The sequence below is a fragment of the Pan troglodytes genome, chromosome 13 (genome assembly GCF_028858775.2).
Source record: "Pan troglodytes isolate AG18354 chromosome 13, NHGRI_mPanTro3-v2.0_pri, whole genome shotgun sequence".
Classification (NCBI taxonomy): Eukaryota; Metazoa; Chordata; class Mammalia; order Primates; family Hominidae; genus Pan; species Pan troglodytes.
Genome location: NC_072411.2, coordinates 104587463 through 104606419, shown reverse-complemented (window position 1 = coordinate 104606419; position 18957 = coordinate 104587463). Strand labels below are relative to the sequence as shown.

Below are 18957 nucleotides of genomic sequence, written 5' to 3'. Positions count from 1 at the left end.
CAGCCGAATTCTACCAGAGGTACAAGGAGGAACTGGTACCATTCCTTCTGAAACTATTCCAATCAATAGAAAAAGAGGGAATCCTCCCTAACTCATTTTATGAGGCCAGCATCATTCTGATACCAAAGCCGGGCAGAGACACAACCAAAAAAGAGAATTTTAGACCAATATCCTTGATGAACATTGATGCAAAAATCCTCAATAAAATACTGGCAAACCGAATCCAGCAGCACATCAAAAAGCTTATCCACCATGATCAAGTGGGCTTCATCCCTGGGATGCAAGGCTGGTTCAATATACGCAAATCAATAAATGTAATCCAGCATATAAACAGAGCCAAAGACAAAAACCACATGATTATCTCAATAGATGCAGAAAAAGCCTTTGACAAAATTCAACAACCCTTCATGCTAAAAACTCTCAATAAATTAGGTATTGATGGGACGTATTTCAAAATAATAAGAGCTATCTATGACAAACCCACAGCCAATATCATACTGGATGGGCAAAAACTGGAAGCATTCCCTTTGAAAACTGGCACAAGACAGGGATGCCCTCTCTCACCGCTCCTATTCAACATAGTGTTGGAAGTTCTGGCCAGGGCAATCAGGCAGGAGAAGGAAATAAAGGGTATTCAATTAGGAAAAGAGGAAGTCAAATTGTCCCTGTTTGCAGACGACATGATTGTTTATCTAGAAAACCCCATCGTCTCAGCCCAAAATCTCCTTAAGCTGATAAGCAACTTCAGCAAAGACTCAGGATACAAAATCAATGTACAAAAATCACAAGCATTCCTATACACCAACAACAGACAAACAGAGAGCCAAATCATGAGTGAACTCCCATTCACAATTGCTTCAAAGAGAATAAAATACCTAGGAATCCAACTTACAAGGGATGTGAAGCACCTCTTCAAGGAGAACTACAAACCACTGCTCAAGGAAATAAAAGAAGATACAAACAAATGGAAGAACATTCCATGCTCATGGGTAGGAAGAATCAATATCGTGAAAATGGCCATACTGCCCAAGGTAATTTACAGATTCAATGCCATCCCCATCAAGCTACCAATGACTTTCTTCACAGAATTGGAAAAAACTACTTTAAAGTTCATATGGAACCAAAAAAGAGCCCGCATCGCCAAGTCAATCCTAAGCCAAAAGAACAAAGCTGGAGGCATCACACTACCTGACTTCAAACTATACTACAAGGCTACAGTAACCAAAACAGCATGGTACTGGTACCAAAACAGAAATATAGATCAATGGAACAGAACAGAGCCCTCAGAAATAACGCCGCTTACCTACAACTATCTGATCTTTGACAAACCTGAGAAAAACAAGCAATGGGGAAAGGATTCCCTATTTAATAAATGGTGCTGGGAAAACTGGCTAGCCATATGTAGAAAGCTGAAACTGGATCCCTTCCTTACACCTTATACAAAAATCAATTCAAGATGGATTAAAGACTTAAACGTTAGACCTAAAACCATAAAAACCCTAGAAGAAAACCTAGGCCTTACCATTCAGGACATAGGCGTTGGCAAGGACTTCATGTCTAAAACACCAAAAGCAATGGCAACAAAAGCCAAAATTGACAAATGGGATCTAATTAAACTAAAGAGCTTCTGCACAGCAAAAGAAACTACCATCAGAGTCAATAGGCAACCTACAACATGGGAGAAAATTTTCGCAACCTACTCATGTGACAAAGGGCTAATATCCAGAATGTACAGTGAACTCAAACAAATTTACAAGAAAAAAACAAACAACCCCATCAAAAAGTGGGCGAAGGACATGAACAGACACTTCTCAAAAGAAGACATTTATGCAGCCAAAAAACACATGAAAAAATGCTCATCATCACTGGCCATCAGAGAAATGCAAATCAAAACCACTATGAGATATCATCTCACACCAGTTAGAATGGCAATCATTAAAAAGTCAGGAAACAACAGGTGCTGGAGAGGATGTGGAGAAATAGGAACACTTTTACACTGTTGGTGGGACTGTAAACTAGTTCAACCATTGTGGAAGTCAGTGTGGCGATTCCTCAGGGATCTAGAACTAGAAATACCATTTGACCCAGCCATCCCATTACTGGGTATATACCCAAGTGACTATAAATCATGCTGCTATAAAGACACATGCACACGTATGTTTATTGCGGCATTATTCACAATAGCAAAGACTTGGAACCAACCCAAATGTCCAACAATGATAGACTGGATTAAGAAAATGTGGCACATATACACCATGGAATACTATGCAGCCATAAAAAATGATGAGTTCATATCCTTTGTAGGGACATGGATGAAATTGGAAACCATCATTCTCAGTAAACTATCGCAAGAACAAAAAACCAAACACCGCATATTCTCACTCATAGGTGGGAATTGAACAATGAGATCACATGGACACAGGAAGGGGAATATCACACTCTGGGGACTGTGGTGGGGAGGGGGGAGGGGGGGAGGGATAGCATTGGGAGATATACCTAATGCTAGATGACGAGTTAGTGGGTGCAGCGCACCAGCATGGCACATGTATACATATGTAACTAACCTGCACAATGTGCACATGTACCCTAAAACTTAAAGTATAATTAAAAAAAAAAAAAAAGAAAGAGTAGTGGAAGTTAAGACAAGGAGATGTAGTAGTTTTTACTTACTTTATAAAAAAAATTTTACTTTTCTAAAAGTGAGGTGTGACTTCTAGATGGCATCACCAAGTGTCACGGATAAGCCGACTTACTAAAAAAAAAATTTTTTTTTCTTTTTCTTTCTTTCTTTCTTTTCTTTTCTTTCTTTCTTTTTTTTGGGGGGGGGGGGAACAAGGTCTTGCTCTGTCGCCCAGGCTGGAGTGCAGTGGCGATGTCTTGGCTCACTGCAACCTCTGCCTCCCTGGTTTAAGCGATTCTCCTGCCTCAGCCTCACAAGTAGCTGGGAATACAGGTGCATGCCACTATACCTGGTTAATTTTTGTATTTTCAGCAGAAATGGGGTTTCACTATGTGTTGGCCAGGCTAGTCTCAAACTTCTGACCTCAGGTGATCCACTTGCCTCGGCCTCCCAAAATGCTGGGATTACAGGCGTGAGCCACTGCGCCTGGCCAATAAAATGTTTATTTAAAAAAAATAGTAGTTCTGAAGTTCCGCATGACATATAAAGAGAATAATGCATTTCCTTAAATACTTTTTTCCTTAGGAATTTAAGCATATTTTCCATGACATTTTATATAAACGACTGATTAGTTCAATCATCATTGAAAAGGTTGGTAACAAAGGAAAACTTCCCTTTTATCTGTCCCATTTATCACAATTTCAAAAAAAACTTAAATAGGCCGGGCGCAGTGGCTCACGGCTGTAATCCCAGCACTTTGGGAGGCCGAGGTGGGAGGATCACGAGATCAGGAGATCGAGACCATTCTGGCTAACACGGTGAAACCCCATCTCTACTAAAAATACAAAAAAAAAAAAAAAAAAAAAAAAAATTAGCCAGGCATGGTGGCGGATGCCTGTAGTCCTAGCTACTCGGGAGGATGGCGCCGCTGCCCTCCAGCCTGGGCGACAGAACAAGACTCTGCCTCAAAAAAAAAAAAAAAAAAATTAAACATACATACAAATAAGGGATGCTTGTTTCCTTGAATAGGAAATAGTTTTGAGGTTTTGTCACCTTTTCTAAGTAAGTAGACAGGAATGGAACAGCTCCAGGGTTGGAAAGTTAGCTAGTTGAGGACTTGATGGGAAAGGGAAGCACTGGGCAAGAGAAGGGAGCTGTCCTTGGAAGATCACATATCTACAATTGATAGAACCCCCTCTCCATCTTTCCAGCACCCACCATTTCAGGACACATTTTTCCTTTTAAGGCTGCTCTTCATACTCATTTTTTTTTTTTTTTTTTTTCTGAGATGGAGTTTTTGCTCTTGTTGCCCAGGCTGGAGTACAAGAGGTTGCAGTGGCGCAATCTTGGCTCACTGCAACCTCTGCCTTGCAGGTTCAGGTGATTCTCCTGCCTCAGCCTCCCGAGTAGCTGGGATTACAGGCATGCGCCACCACGCCCGGCTAATTTTGTATTTTTAGTAGAGACGGGGTTTCTCCATGTTGGTCAGTCTGGTCGCAAACTCCCAACCTCAGGTGATCCGCCCACCTCGGCCTCCCAAAGTGCTGGGATTACAGGCGTGAGCCACCGCACCCAGCTTCCATGCTCATTTTACAGTACAGGCACAGGGCCACTTCATCAAAATTTCCTAGTACAAATGCTGTGTGCAACAAGTTGGTCTCATAACGCATTCATTTAAAAAGATTGAACTGAATTTCTGAGTGACTTACCTAGGGAAGGCTCAGTTCTTGAAGCATTTCTGCAGAGACCATAGGTGAAAGTTGTCTACCTATATTTTCGGAACCAAAAATTTGAACACATGATATAATAACAAGACAATATATAAAAATTTTTCTATTTTTAAAACTTATAAGGGCAGGACCCTTTGTCAGCTGCACATTCCCTGAGATTTTTCATTAACCTCCCTTTCCAAATTAGAACCCTGAAGTTAACAGTCTTTCTCTCTCCAATGCTCATCTTAATGGTTCACTGGGTCCTACTGATTCTCTTTAACCCAGACCAATCTGCTCCCTCTTCTCTGCCATCACTGACTCTACCTTGGTTTAAGGCTTTCATTATCTCTCACCAGCACCATACTGTTCTATGTATTTCTTTCTTTTTTATTTATTTTTTAATAGAGACAGGGTCTTGCTTTGTTGGCCAGGTTGGTGTTGAACTCTTGGCCTTAAGCAGTCTTCCTGCCTTGGCCTCCCAAAGTGCTAGGATTACAGGTGTGAGCCACCAGGCCCGGCCAGGTATATGTATTTCTATGTTTCTCCCTTCCTCTCAATTCATCCTATATACTACCAACTGAGTTACCTATTTTGAAACCCCATTGTTTAAATTCTTCCATGACTTCTAGGATAAGTTCAAACTCTAAGAACAGCATGCTAACCCTTCTGTAATAGCTGTGTGTGTAGTCATCTCTCTCCATCCTTCCATATAACATCTCATATCCTACTCTCATTGAATGTCCTCTCATCCCCCTGAAAAAACTCTACCCTCTCAGGCTTTCTAGGGCTTTGTGGATACTGTAACTCTGCTTAGAGAGTCATTGCTCATCTCTTAATTCTTACTCACATTTTGACAGTCATCATAGTTATCAAAAAGTTACCCAATTCAGCAAGACTGGATTAAGTATCTTTGCCATGTACTCCCACAACATCCTGGGCTTTCACTTCCATAACAATTGAATTTGTACTATCATTTTCTCCAAATCTACTGTGAGCAACTTGAGAGCAGGGCTGTTTATCTCCTAGAATAGTATTTGCCACACATTAGATGTTCAAAAAAATTTTTCTGATGCCCCTTGAAAATGGGACTTACTGGTCACAATGGAAATTGCATTTTATTTGTAGTTTCTCTCATGTCCCCAGTGCAATCCCTCCCCTTCTAATCTATCCTGCATACTTGTCAGTCCAAACCTCGTCACATTGCTTCTATCAAGCTTCTTCCTTCCTCAGAAACTTTGTTCTCCCTACTGTCTATGACAGCAGCCCAAACACTTGGATCTGGCTTTCAAAAATTATACTATCTGTTTGGATCCACTTTGTCTGTTTTATTTCCAGTCCATGTCCTCCCTTACTTCTGGTCACTTCAAATATTGTCTTCACTTTTTTTCTTTTCTTTTCTTTTCTTTCTTTCTTTTTTTTTTTGAGATGGAGTCTCGTTCTGTTGCCCAGGCTGGAGTGCAATGGCACCATCTTGGCTCACTGCAATCTCCACCTCCCAAGTTCAAGCAATTCTCCTGCCTCAGCCTCCTGAGTAGCTGGGATTACAGGCACGTGCCACCGTGCCTGACTAATTTTTGTACTTTTAGTAGAGATAGGGTTTCACCATGTTGGTCAGGCTGGTCTCAAACTCCTGACCTCCTGATCCACCTGCCTTGGCCTCCCAAAGTGCTGGAATTACAGGCGTGAGCCACCGTGCCCTGCCTGTCTTCACTTTTTCTATTGATGTCTCATACATCTTTTCGAGACCCTGTTCAACATCATTTCCTCAACTGAAGTTTTCTTTGGCTCTTCAAACACATATTGAGCATGTAATTTACCACTTACTTGGGCCCTTACATGTCATCTTACTTGAATGCAACAATTTCCTGGATAGGCATGGAGGAGACAAGGCCAACCCAGGAAATTGTTGGGTAAGGGAAGGCAGGGATCATATTATACTTTTTGGTATTTCTCAGTACAGCAATGATTCAATTTTGAAAAAGTGAGTAATAATATATCAATAAAATGAAACCTGCTAAAATATAAAATTTGGCCTTTGATCTGAAAGATGTTGTAGAATAAAGAGGAAGATTAATCACTAGTTTACTAGCTGTTTCGCAGAGAAGGATGTAAACCAGGTAGATTAGATAGGTATAGGTGTAAATGAGAATATTTTACTTGTGGCAAGTCATTATTAAAAGGTTCAGCAGGTTATTATTACACATTTTTCCCAGGTTATCACATTTTCTCTAAGGACATTCAGGTATAATTTTGAATATTACATAGTGGGCTCGGTAGAAAACTGCAATGGTATCCTGTAACATACCAGACTGTAAGGTTACGCATATGCATATGAGTCCAAATGAAAAGGATACCCCAAATCTCTTCCATCCCTAAAATAAAGTATTATTTAAGGTGACAACAGCCTATGGGAGTAGGTCATGTTTTCCACAAGCAAAAGTTCCCTAGGCATATAGGTAAAGTGGCCCAGCACCCTTTTAAGGATAGTTGTCCCATGGATTGACACGAGATCCTGCTCCAGGACACTTCGCTAACACATTGAATTAATCTGGAGACAAACAATGTGTGCCTTCACAAACTCATATTCTGCTTTAACAAGGCCTTCTATTTAAAATACTAAGATCCAACCCAAAAGATTATTTGATGATGTGAAGCACAAACACAATATTAGGCCAATAAAAATAGCTGTTTCGGTACCTGATAGCTTTCTGCACCTTTAAATTACTCCATGAATATTCCTGGTTACTCTAACTACTGAACTGTTTTTATTATTTGTTTATTTTTGAGACGGAGTTTCACTCTTGTTGCCCAGGCTGGAGTGCAATGGTGCGATATCAGCTCACCACAACCTCTGCTTCCCGGATTCAAGCGATTCTCCTTCTGCCTCAGCCTCCCGAGTAGCTGGGATTACAGGCATGCACCACCACACCCGGCTAATTTTGTATTTTTAGTAGAGACGGGGTTTCTCCATGTTGGTCAAGCTGGTCTCGAACTCCTGACCTCACGTTATCCACCTGCCTCGGCCTCCCAAAGTGCTGGGATTATAGGCGTGAGCCACCACGCCCGGGCAGTTTTATTTTTATTTTTGAGTTTCTCTTGCCACAAGGAGAGCTTGAAAATTGCAGTTCAAAGCAAAACGTAAAATGCATTACAATCTCATCACTTGCCAGTTCTGTGACTGGGCAGAGTATTTAATTTCTCTTTCAGTTTCTTCATTTATAAAAGGGGGATAGTAATACATATTATGTAGGATTGTTGTGAGAATTATCAACAACGTATGTAAAATAACTAACACAGTGCCTGGCATATAATACATGGTCAGAAAATAGCAACTATTATACTAAATTTAGTTTTTTTTTTTTTTTTTTTTTTAAGACGTAGTCTCGCTCTGTCGCCCAGGCTGGAGTGCAGTGGCGCGATCTCAGCTCACTGCAAGCTCCGCCTCCCGGGTTCACGCCATTCTCCTGCCTCAGCCTCCCGAGTAGCTGGGACTACAGGCGCCCGCCACCGCGCCCGGCTAATTTTTTGTATTTTTAGTAGAGACGGGGTTTCACCGTGCTAGCCAGGATGGTCTCGATCTCCTGACCTCGTGATCCACCCGCCTCGGCCTCCCAAAGTGCTGGGATTACAGGCGTGAGCCACTGCGCCCGGCCTATTTAGTTTTTTTTTTTTTTTTTTTTTTTTTTGATGTATCATACTGAGTTATGAAAGTCATATTAGATAGAACATTTACTATTCTAGTGCAAACTCCCTAATTATCATACTAACAATTTCTGGTGACCTCTTAAAATAAAAAAACACAATTACTATTGTCATTAATATGATCTTTAATAAACGGAATAATGCACCATTTTACAGCAAGCCTTTTTAAACCTGAAGAACTGCCTTAAAATCTCCTTCTCCAATGTCTCTGTATCAATACAATCTTTTTATTTAGGTTTATATATATCAAAGCATTTACTTACACTTATTCATAGAAAACTCTTTAGTGGCTTAATGTCAGCTTTCATAGTGGCATCCATAGATAATACAAAAGAAAAGTGATTTGCTTTATTTTATACTCACACTGATCCATCAAACACAACTTATACAGCATAGCAAGGCTTCAGACAGCTTATACAAAAGCAAAATAACTGAAATTATTCATAAAGTCATATATGATAGTCTATCTGTAATGTAAGAGCAAAACACACCAACAAAAGATACCCGTTAACAAGAAAGAGGGTTCTGAGGAAGTGCGAGTATTTTCTAGCCTTTCTTTTTCCAGAAAAGCATCCTCAGAAGTGAATACTCTGTAGCTTATGTTTCTCCTGTCCATTCAGAAAAAGCATGACAGCTACACATCTCCATGTTTCAGCTACTACAACACCCTAAGAGTTAGTGTATTTTACAATTATCCATGTATCTTTATTTGAAAAATTATCAGCAAAAAACTGAGGATGATTCCAGCTTACATAAACACTGATACAATATAATCTCTATGGAAATGAAATAACAAGGCATACAAAAATTGCTTAAATAAATAAATGTGGCCAGAAAAAGAAAAGCCACAGAAGTCAAGCAATTCAATGTTAAACTGGGACCTATCTTTGAATTGCATCTTTTAGTAATTTTTTCTTACTGTTAAGCTTCTTTAAAAATATGTTTCCTTTACATACTTACGAGGATTGGTAACAAGGTGAAGAGCCTGAGACAAGAGACTGGTTACAGATAACTTCCTAGGATTTTAAGTATATAGCACATCAATTTAGAGCTTGAACTTGTCTGATTCAAAGAAAAATTCTGTTTGACAATGTGATAAATACAGGTTATTTTCTCAAAACCATCCAAGCTATTACTAAAGTTATAAAATATTTAGTTCACTTTTAGAAGGCTTTATAATGTTAAATTGTCTCTTGAGAAAATCCTATCTGACAGGAACTACTTTACCAAGTTCCCTTATTAAAAAACAAACAAAATGAAACAATTTGTCCCATATCATGTATGGTCATTTGACCAAAGAACAGAAATGTAAGTCGTTTTAAGTCAGTGCTTCAATTCTAAAGGCCTAAATTTGTTGCAACATGTAGCCAATTAGTTGAGTCATTCCCTCTGTTCAGTAATTACAGAACTGGGCAACTTTTTATAATTAATGAAATCTGATATTATATCTATGTGAAAAAGTCAAATAAGATGAAACATTAAATGAACTGTGCAACAAACACTTTAAATATTCAACTGGATCTAATTGCTTACTTGCTAACAATTGAACTTTTTCAGTGTACAAAGGGATGAAAGGGGCCCTGAGTTTTTAAGTAATATGATGTCTGTAGAATGCATCTAAAACATGAAGATGTTTCTGAAATCTAAAGGTATAAATAAAATGGATAAAACCCACATGTTGCCTTTTAAAACTGAAAACCAAATCAAGTTGTAGTTTCAAATACAGTAATTTGCTTAAAAATTCAATCATAAACTGGACACCCTAATGATGTGATTTTGTTCTGAAGATTCCTTCTCTCTTACCCAGATTTTAAAATGGGTTTCAAGTTGTTTTAAAAATGTGTATGTTCACAATGTTTAATAGTAACACTACAAACATCACAGTAATAACAGAATTGGACTTTTAAAGATATGATAGATTTATTTTGAGCCTAGTTTTAATATACAGCATAAATTCTTCTGAAGTACTTTCAAATGTATCTGCCACGAGATAAATTTCTAGGTTTTTCTCTATATGCACACTCAACTTAAATCAGTCACCTAAAAGTTAAATGAAAGTTGTATAGTCCAGTCTATGTTGCAAAATAATAAGTATTTCAAAAGTGGTCTACAAAAATGTCCATAGATAATACCTGATTAATGTAGGGTTTGCTTTTGAAAGTTAATCTTGCATTTAGTGTTTAATATTTCATACAAAAAAATATGTAAAAGGTTGTGGCTCAATCATAAAACTAAGCTTGCTGCAATATGTTAAAAAATTTTAATGGCAAAATGATATACAATTCTCTGTGCATGGCTTTTTAGTTATAACTAATGAGAATATAAAATCATAAAATTCCACAATAGAAAATGTTAGATAACACAAAAATTAAGTGCCGATTTGCTGGTGGTCTGATGGTTGAATCCACTTTCAAATAGAAACATCTTAACTCTCGATTCTATCAAACTATCAAACTATTACTTAACTGGAGTAATGAATTTGAATATAAAAGAAAATATAATTCTGTATTCTTAAATATAAAATCATTAAAATAGGACTGAGGAGAAAGAGCTTAAGCAATTTTGTCTGAAGAATTGAGACTTAAGTGTTCATTGAGAGGCCTGAAGCATACTGAAGACTAAGAATATTGGGGATGATGACCAACTGCTCTTTTTTGTCCTACTGGGTGAAAGAAAAAAATTTAAAATCAAAGAGGAGGGAGACAGAATAGATATGAAGAAAACTTTCCTGACACAGACTACAAATCAGATAACTGAGGTTTGGAGTAAGTCAGACATAAACTATGAGGTGATTTTTTTTGTTTTTTTTTTTTGTTTTTTTTGAGATGGAGTCTCACTCTGTCGCCCAGGCTGGAGTGCATTGGCGCGATCTCGGCTCACTCCAACAACCTCCGCCTCCCGGGTGCAAACGATTCTATCTCTGCCTCCCGAGTAGCTGGGACTACAGGCGCGTGCCACCATGCCTGGCTAATTATTTGTATTTTTAGTAGAGATGAGGTTTCATCGTGTTAGCCAGGATGATCTCAGTCTCCTGACCTCGTGATCCACCGTCTCGGCCTCCCAAAGTGCTGGGATTACAGGCGTGAGCCACCGCGCCCAGCCTAACTATGAGGTGATTTAAGGAAAGTAATGGGAAGGTGCACTTAAATGCCCTGTGATTCCCTCTTCTCTTTATGTTAATCTGGAAACTTGTAGAAAAGCCTTCTCTTGATAACAAATTTTATGTAACTAGCTCAAACAGTGATTTGCCAGATTTACTTAATCAAGGAATATATTTAGGAGGGAATCATGCAAGATAGTTTTGGGTAAAGTTTGCACAGTTCATAATTTAAAAGTTAAAATGCAACCCTATATGCTGGAGAGTAAACTGCCAGTAACAGTACATTTAGAAACATTGCATTCTGAAAAAGTCTCCTGGGGTTTATGTGGGAGTGTTACAATTTCCAGAATGACTGGTCTAGATAATCAACATATGTGTCCAGATTTTAACTTTAAGAAGTTAGCTGGGAAGATAAAGCAATATATGAAGCAATCTGTGAATAGTTACATAATAACCTGCACATAACAGGTAGTAAGTTCAACATAACTTTATAAAATGTTGTATGGAAATATAATCTCAAATTCTAGGAGTTAATGATCTCCAATAAAATATTCATGTCCATAAATATGAAAAAAGGAAAAGTTCATTGAAATATTTTTCCATTTTAAATGACTTTCAGGAGGCACTTACAAAGACTGGAAATTTCAGTGTAACAGCTACAGCCTACCAATTCCATTTGGCTGTAGAAGTCAAATTTGAAAATAATTTAAATAAAAATACTTGCCAATGTTTTGTGATAATTCCCACTGAAGCCCACACTTACTCGAGTGTTCCTTTCTCTCTTTAAATATTTTCACATTCAGAACCAATGCACATTTTCTGGAACAAGTGGATACATGTAAAGAAGCTATACTAAACTCTTTTATAAAAAGGACATTATATCCTTGTATCCTTCCTATATCCTACTCAATTAGTTCTATAGATTAGTAAATTTTCTAAAGTTATTAAAAGCAGAAGTTTTGAAGATGGATTCAAAGGATTGATGAGACTGAAATTCTTTGTTAATTCCCCCAAATCTGCTATGGAATCAATTTAGGGAAAGGTCTCTGTTCCCAAAGCTATCTTAACTTTTTCCGTAAAATTTACTTTACCATTAGTTCTGCAATGTAAGAAATGTTAGGAGTGAAGTGAAATGATTTTAAGATTCATGATGGAAGATATAGGATTGAGTTTTGTCTAGAATTAGTAATTATTTCTCAAGCAACAATCAGCATAGATATGTCTACATAGCTCACATTTGCCTAACTTCCCAAATCATTAAGGTATGTGGTTTGGCTCATATACAAATGAAAATTGTGCCAGAGTATAGTGACTGAATTTTTATGTTTTTTTTTTTTTTGAGACAGTCTTGCTCTGTCGCCTAGGCTGCAGTGCAGTGGCGCGATCTCAGCTCACTGCAACCTCCACCTCTCGGGTTCAAGAGATTCTCCTGCCTTAGCCTCCTGAGTAGCTGGGACTACAGGCGCCCACCACCACGCTCAGTTAATTTTTAAAAAATATTTTTAATAGAGACGGGTTTTCACCATCTTGGCCAGGCTGGTGTTGAACGTCTGACCTCATGATCCACCCGGCTCAGCCTCCCAAAGTGCGGGGATTATAGGCATAAGCCACTGCACCTGGCCTGAACTTTTTAAATAAACGTTAGCCCATTACACATCCTGTCATATGGCATGTAGGCAGTGTGGTATGGATGAAAGAGATGTGGAGAGAGGCAGACATAGACTGAAATCCCAGCTTTGTCTGTTACTAGATGTGGACCTTGGGCATATTACTTAGCTTCTCTTAGCTTCAGTTTCCTCATCTGTAAAATGGGAATATTAATTACAATGCTCATATGGTTGCTCTGAGGTTTAAGAGAAATAGCATATGTATACTTCAGCATTCAGTATGTGCCTTCTTGTAACTTCCTACACTGGTAACAGTGGGGTTTTTTTTTTTTTTTTTTTTTTTTTGCCAATTATGCATTTAGAAAGTTTTAAGAATTTACAATTAAATCATTTTTGTCTAAACGTAATTCAAATCAAGTTCTTTCAGTGACCTAATTCTGGTATACAGTTAGGATTTTGTTAAGGGAACTAATATTAGACTTTACCTATTATGATGCTTTTAAGGTTACATTACCATCCAGTGAAATAAATTTTAATATTTTTAGTTGAATATTTTATTCAAAAGGACCCCACTTTTCTACATATAAAACTTTGTGATAGCAGTTAAATGTCAACTTTAAGAAGCATTTATTATCAGATGAGTATTAGCATACAATTAAGTCATTTAAAATAATTTTGCTTGCTTGTATATTACAGATTTTAAAAGTCTGATGTACAATTTAAAATTTATAAAAATGATATATACTTTCCACCTTTCCTACTTTTTCAGGAGTTTACTAAGAAAAACTGGTGAAAGGAAATTATTTGTTTTAAACATGCTTGAATGAAATAGTAAACTATTCAGTTACTTTAATCTGGCATATTAATTTTTAAAGCATTTTATCATAATTTTCCCAATATTAAAAAATGTTGGACAACCTACAATCAACTGGCCCAAATACAAATATAGCAGAATGTAAGATAACTCTTCTGGCAGGAAAAGATCAGTTAGACCTCAAATGGTCATTTATCCTCAATGCTTCAAATTGGAGAAGGAACATAATTTATTTTGATTCAAAGTTGTCCTACAAATATTTGAAAAGAATATCCTAAAATGCATGTGAAAGATATTTAAGGGCAAGAGAACTAAGTGAAAATGTACTAGGAAAGATAAAAATAATTTGTTAATAGAAGAATAATAACTGTGAAAAAAATTACGTGCCAGAAGACTGAAAATCGATTAAGGGGCTGAATCAAGAAAAGGGCCAATAAAACACAAAACGTGGAAATCCTGGGCACTAACAAGATATTCTTAATTCTATGAATCCAGAACTGTGTTCAGCAATCCAGCTGAATAAATGGTAGGTATAGTAACATCTAACTTGTAAGATCACAGCACATGGCAAATGAGAAGGCTTATATACAAGTAAATCACAAATATTTTGGACAGAAAATTGGGAAATTTAGGCTGTCTTTAGCTAAGTGATAAGATAGAGGAATATGAGTGAGAAAATATTGTTCAGGAGATAAAAACATAAATCAGAAATTTGGTGATTTGTGTTTTCCTCTTAACCTTTTAATCCCTGGAACTATCTTAGAACTAAACTATATAACATTTACTAAGTACTCTCATAATCGAAAAAAAAGTAAAAAAAGTGAAATCATCAGTTTGCAAATTAATAGAAAATAATTTGTTTAGAAAAAGTCCATTATTTGACAGAAAGTGCTTTATTTAAAAAAAACATGCAGAGGTTGTTTTAGAGGAGATTATAAGTAATGAAAGAAGCAAAGGGCTTTTAAAAATAATATGATTTCAAGTCATGTTATTACTAAAAGGTATACTCTAATGTAAATAATAAATGTTGCTCACATATCAAAGATAATGTGAAAAACTGGCAAAAGGAAAAATTATGAAAATAGGATTAAGGAAGATAACACAATTTTGAAAAGAGAGAAGTTTAGTCTCAGTTTGCTCAAAAAAGGTAGGTTTGATAGCAGCCCTTCCTTCATAGGGACTTGGCATGCCACTTGAATGATTTTTCCTCACAGTGTTTTAGGTCATGGGAAGAGGAATCATTTTCAGATAAAGTCACCAGTCTTTGCTTGGGAACAGGGTAAAAGACACTATAGGTTCAGAACTATAAATTACTTCTGAAGTTATAATAAACAGTAAGTGTAATTTTATGAGTCAAAGATGGCCTATTCAGAGAATGAAGGCTATAACACTATTTTGTCTTAACCATTTATTTACCTACTTAAAAATTCCATAAGTGTAGCTCTATAAGCTTACCAATAAAAATGTATTTCTTAAATAAATGAACATGGAACATGAACCTACATAGAAAAATAAAATAAAATGGGAAATGGCTAATATTTGATGTCCTGTATTTTGTTCTATTCTCTCTTATGAACTCCCAAAACCAGAAGCAAATAAGTTTATTAAAATGCCTGGAAGGAAACATTTAGGATTTGGAAGGTTAAAAGAAATGGCATTTCAAGTCAGGTTTTGGTAGTTCCTTCTTTAGAGCCCTTTCAGACAATGTTTCTGTATTCTCCATCATAAGGAGAGAGAAAGTAAGAAATCAGGTAGCTGCTTCTCCTGTGCAAAATTCACTGTCATAGAACTGACCTTCAAAAGTATGGGAGATGGGGCAGAAAAGTGTTTATATTATGGAAGAATATGTGCCCTGTTAGGAAGAGAGCTTACAAGAAAGCTTATTTGTGGCCTATAAACTATTGCACATTCAAACAAAACACAAGAGAAAAGATGTCCAACAAGATAATATGTTCAGGAACGTATCAACATAAAAACTAGCTTGTGCCCAGAAATAAAACATGGATACCAGACACCACTGCAGTCAAACCTGTCTTAATTTGCTTCTGTTTTAATGACCTTAAGAAACTGGTCCAAACTGATTATCAGCAATACATTGTTTTTGCTTTTTTTCTTAAAAAAATATTTTGAGACCACTTTTGATACACACACATATAACTCTGTGGTCATAACAGACAAATATAACTTTAGCGAGACTAAACAAAAGTGCAAAACTTAAAAAACAAAATTTAAAAATATGGAAGCATAAGCTAAATTTTTCTGCATAGCTGAAATCTATTTAAAGCAAGTCCTTGTTGCAGGGGTGGGAGGGGGTGCTGACAGGAGGATAAAGCAGTTTTTGTTTTTTTTTTAAACATCTTCTGCATGTTTAAATGATGCAAAAAATAATTTCACTCCATAGGCTTGAAAACATTTCACAGACAGTTCATTCCTATATCTTTAGACACCATGGTTGTGGCAGTGCCTCCTTCTGCAAGGTAAACAGCAGTGCTGGATTTGGAATGAACTGCCCTGTTACTGCCATTATTGTTGACTTCACAGTCCAGCGATTCAGTGGAGATGACCCAGGTGGAAGGGCGCCACCGCTTAAGAGAATAGGGAGTTTTCACACGTTTCTTGATCTTTTCACCTGATCCTGATTTGCCATCTTGTGTTGACTCACCTACTGAAAATAAAAGTGCAGAAAAATGAGCTATTTAACAAACTTAAGAAATAACGGGTAAGGGATGTAACTCAAGAAAAGGTCAAACCAATGTCTCAGGAGGGTGCTAATGAACATTTCTTGAAATTCATAATGCCAGACAATGTTTTTCTAGGAAAAGCTTAACCAACTTATTTTTGAGACTCTTTAACCCAAATGTTTTAATAACTGATTGACTTATTTTATAAGGCAAGGGAAAACACACACACACAAAACACAGGAGAACATTTAAACTTCTCAGCTGTATTCTCAAATCTTCTGGTTTTGGTAGCGATCTTAACTTGGTAAAATGTACTTAATTATTGTATTTAATTGTATTTAATGCTCAAGGTGGATCAAATTTTTTTTTTTTTTTTTTTTTTTTTGGGATGGAGTCTCACTCTGTAGCCCAGGCTGGAGTGCAGTGGCATGATCTTGACTCACTGCAACCTCTGTTTCCCGGGCTCAAGTGATTCTCACGCCTCAGCCTCTCAAGTAGCCGGGACTACAGGCGCATGCCACCATGCCCAGCTAATTTTTTGTATTTTAGTAGAGATGGGGGGTTTCACCATCTTGCCGAGGGTGGTCTCAAACTCCTGAGCTCAGGCAATGTGCCCGACTCAGCCTCCCTAAGTGCTGGGATTACAGGTGTGAGCCACCATGCCCAGCCTGGATCAAATTTTAAAGGCACCTGGCATACAATATTTTTCAGAAGAATAACAGAAATATTAGAGTACAAACATTCTAATAATTTCCTCTTCCTATATCTGACAAGATTTTTTTTTTTTTTTTTTTTTGAGATGGAGTTTCATTCTTGTTGCCAGGCTGGAGTGCAATGACATGATCTCGGCTCACCGCAACCTCTGCCTCCCAGGTTCAAGCAAGTCACCTGCCTCAGCCTCCCAAGTATCTGGGATTACAGGCATGTGCCACCACGTCTGGCTACTTTTGTATTTTTAGTAGAGACTGGGTTTCTCCATGTTGGTCAGGTTGGTCTCGAACTCCCGACCTCAGGTGATCCGCCCGCCTCAGCCTCCCAAAGTGCTGGGATTACAGGTGTAAGCCACCATGCCTGGCCTATCTGACACGATGTCTTACTGACTCAGAGCCCTGCAATAAGGGTCTGTCAACTGATCTGTAATACAAGCCACTCAAGCAAGGGGCTAAATTTTACTGACTGTGTTTTGAGACCTGTATCCTTCCTTCAAGCCCATTTTGTAGCCCTTGACAATAAAACATAACTTTTTTTCATAAATGCCTTAGTCTAAAAGAGAAATAGGCTGGGCGCAGTGGCTCACGCCTGTAATGCCAGCACTGTGGGACACTGAGGTGGGTGGATCACCTGAAGTCCAGTGTTCCAGACCAGTCTGGCCAACATGGCGAAACCCCTCCTTTACTAAAATACAATAATTAGCAGGGCATGGTGGCACATGTCTGTAATCCCAGCTACTCGGGAGGCTGAGGCAGGAGAATCACTTGAACCCGGGAGGCAGAGGTTGCAGTGAGCCGAGATTGTGCCATTGCATGATCCAGCCTGGGCGACAGAGTAAGCTCTGTCTCAAAAAATAAAAAATAAAAAAATAAAAAACAATAATAATAAAATAAATCATTTTGTATAACAATAACTGTTACAGATTTTGGTAAGCTCCCCCGTTTTGTGTTGCAATCCCTTTAGGGCAAGAAATCAAACATCAATTTAAGTTATTTGCCTACGAGGCTATGGGGCTCATAGTATCATAGTATAGGTATAGAGTCCCAGCTACTTGGGAGGCTGAGGCGGGAGGATGACCTGAGCCCGGGAGGCTGAGGCTGCAGTGAGCCATGATCTTGCCACTGCACTCCAGCCTGGGCAACAGTGAGACCTTGTCTCAAAAAAAAAAAAAAAAAAAAAAAAAGTGTAGGTATGTGAGAGACTCAACAACACATAACTCTTGAAAAAGATGATACTAAGAAACTAAGAAGAATCTTAGTTTTTTGTTTTGTTTTGTTTTTCAGAGTCTCACTCTCTTGTCCAGGCTGAAGTACAGTGGTATGATTATGGCTCACTACAGCCTTGAACACCTGGGCTCAAGTGATCCTCCTGCCTCAGCCTCCCAAGTAGCTAGGACTACAGGCGCACACCACCACACCAAACTAAGTTTTAAATTTTTTGTAGAGATGGAGTTTTGCTATGTTGCCCAGGCTAGTCTTGAACTCCTGGCCTCAAGTGACCCACCCACCTCAGTCTTCCACAGCACTGGGATTACAGGCGTGAGCCACCGTGCCTAGCCTACAGTTTCTTTATAGTAATTTTCCCAAAATTTCTCTGGATCTTTAAGATTTATTAAGGTTAGTTTGATAAAACCTAAATGCAGACATAATCAATATTAATATATGCAATAAAATGTTTCAAAGATTATACTGGTATAACATTACTTGGAGCTCTTGAACTGTATTTACTTTATTTCAACTTTTCATAGCAAGTATGTGAGTTGCATTATAAAGCAGCAGCCACATAAAGCACATATTAAATTGGGTAATTATTCTGACTATTGTGACACTGACTTTTTAATTATCAATGACAAAAATATTACTTTTTTCTTTACAATAGTCTAATTACCTTTGAGGCCCAACCAAATGGCTTATTTATTTTTTTTCCTGAGATAGAGTTTCGCTCTTGCTGCCCAGGCTGGAGTACAATGGCGCAATCTCAGCTCACTGCAACCTCCGCCTCCTGGGTTAA

The 18957-nt window shown here is 37.8% G+C and overlaps 1 protein-coding gene across 7 annotated transcripts in view; it reads right to left on the bottom strand.

Annotated features, from left to right (window-relative positions):
• Positions 1 to 8139: 8139 nt before the first annotated feature.
• The window catches only part of BMPR2 (bone morphogenetic protein receptor type 2), a 192128-nt gene continuing 181310 nt past the window's right edge, over positions 8140 to 18957 (bottom strand). For 3 of the 7 annotated variants that reach the window (XM_024355021.3, XM_063791564.1, XM_063791565.1), the window contains one exon: positions 15590 to 16217. In XM_024355021.3, the coding sequence (XP_024210789.2) occupies positions 15970 to 16217 (248 nt within the window). In that variant the 3' untranslated portion in view covers positions 15590 to 15969. Of the gene's footprint in view, positions 16221 to 18957 lie in introns of all 7 variants that reach the window. The other 4 variants (XM_054680084.2, XM_063791562.1, XM_063791563.1 and 1 more) reach the window with 2 other exon arrangements.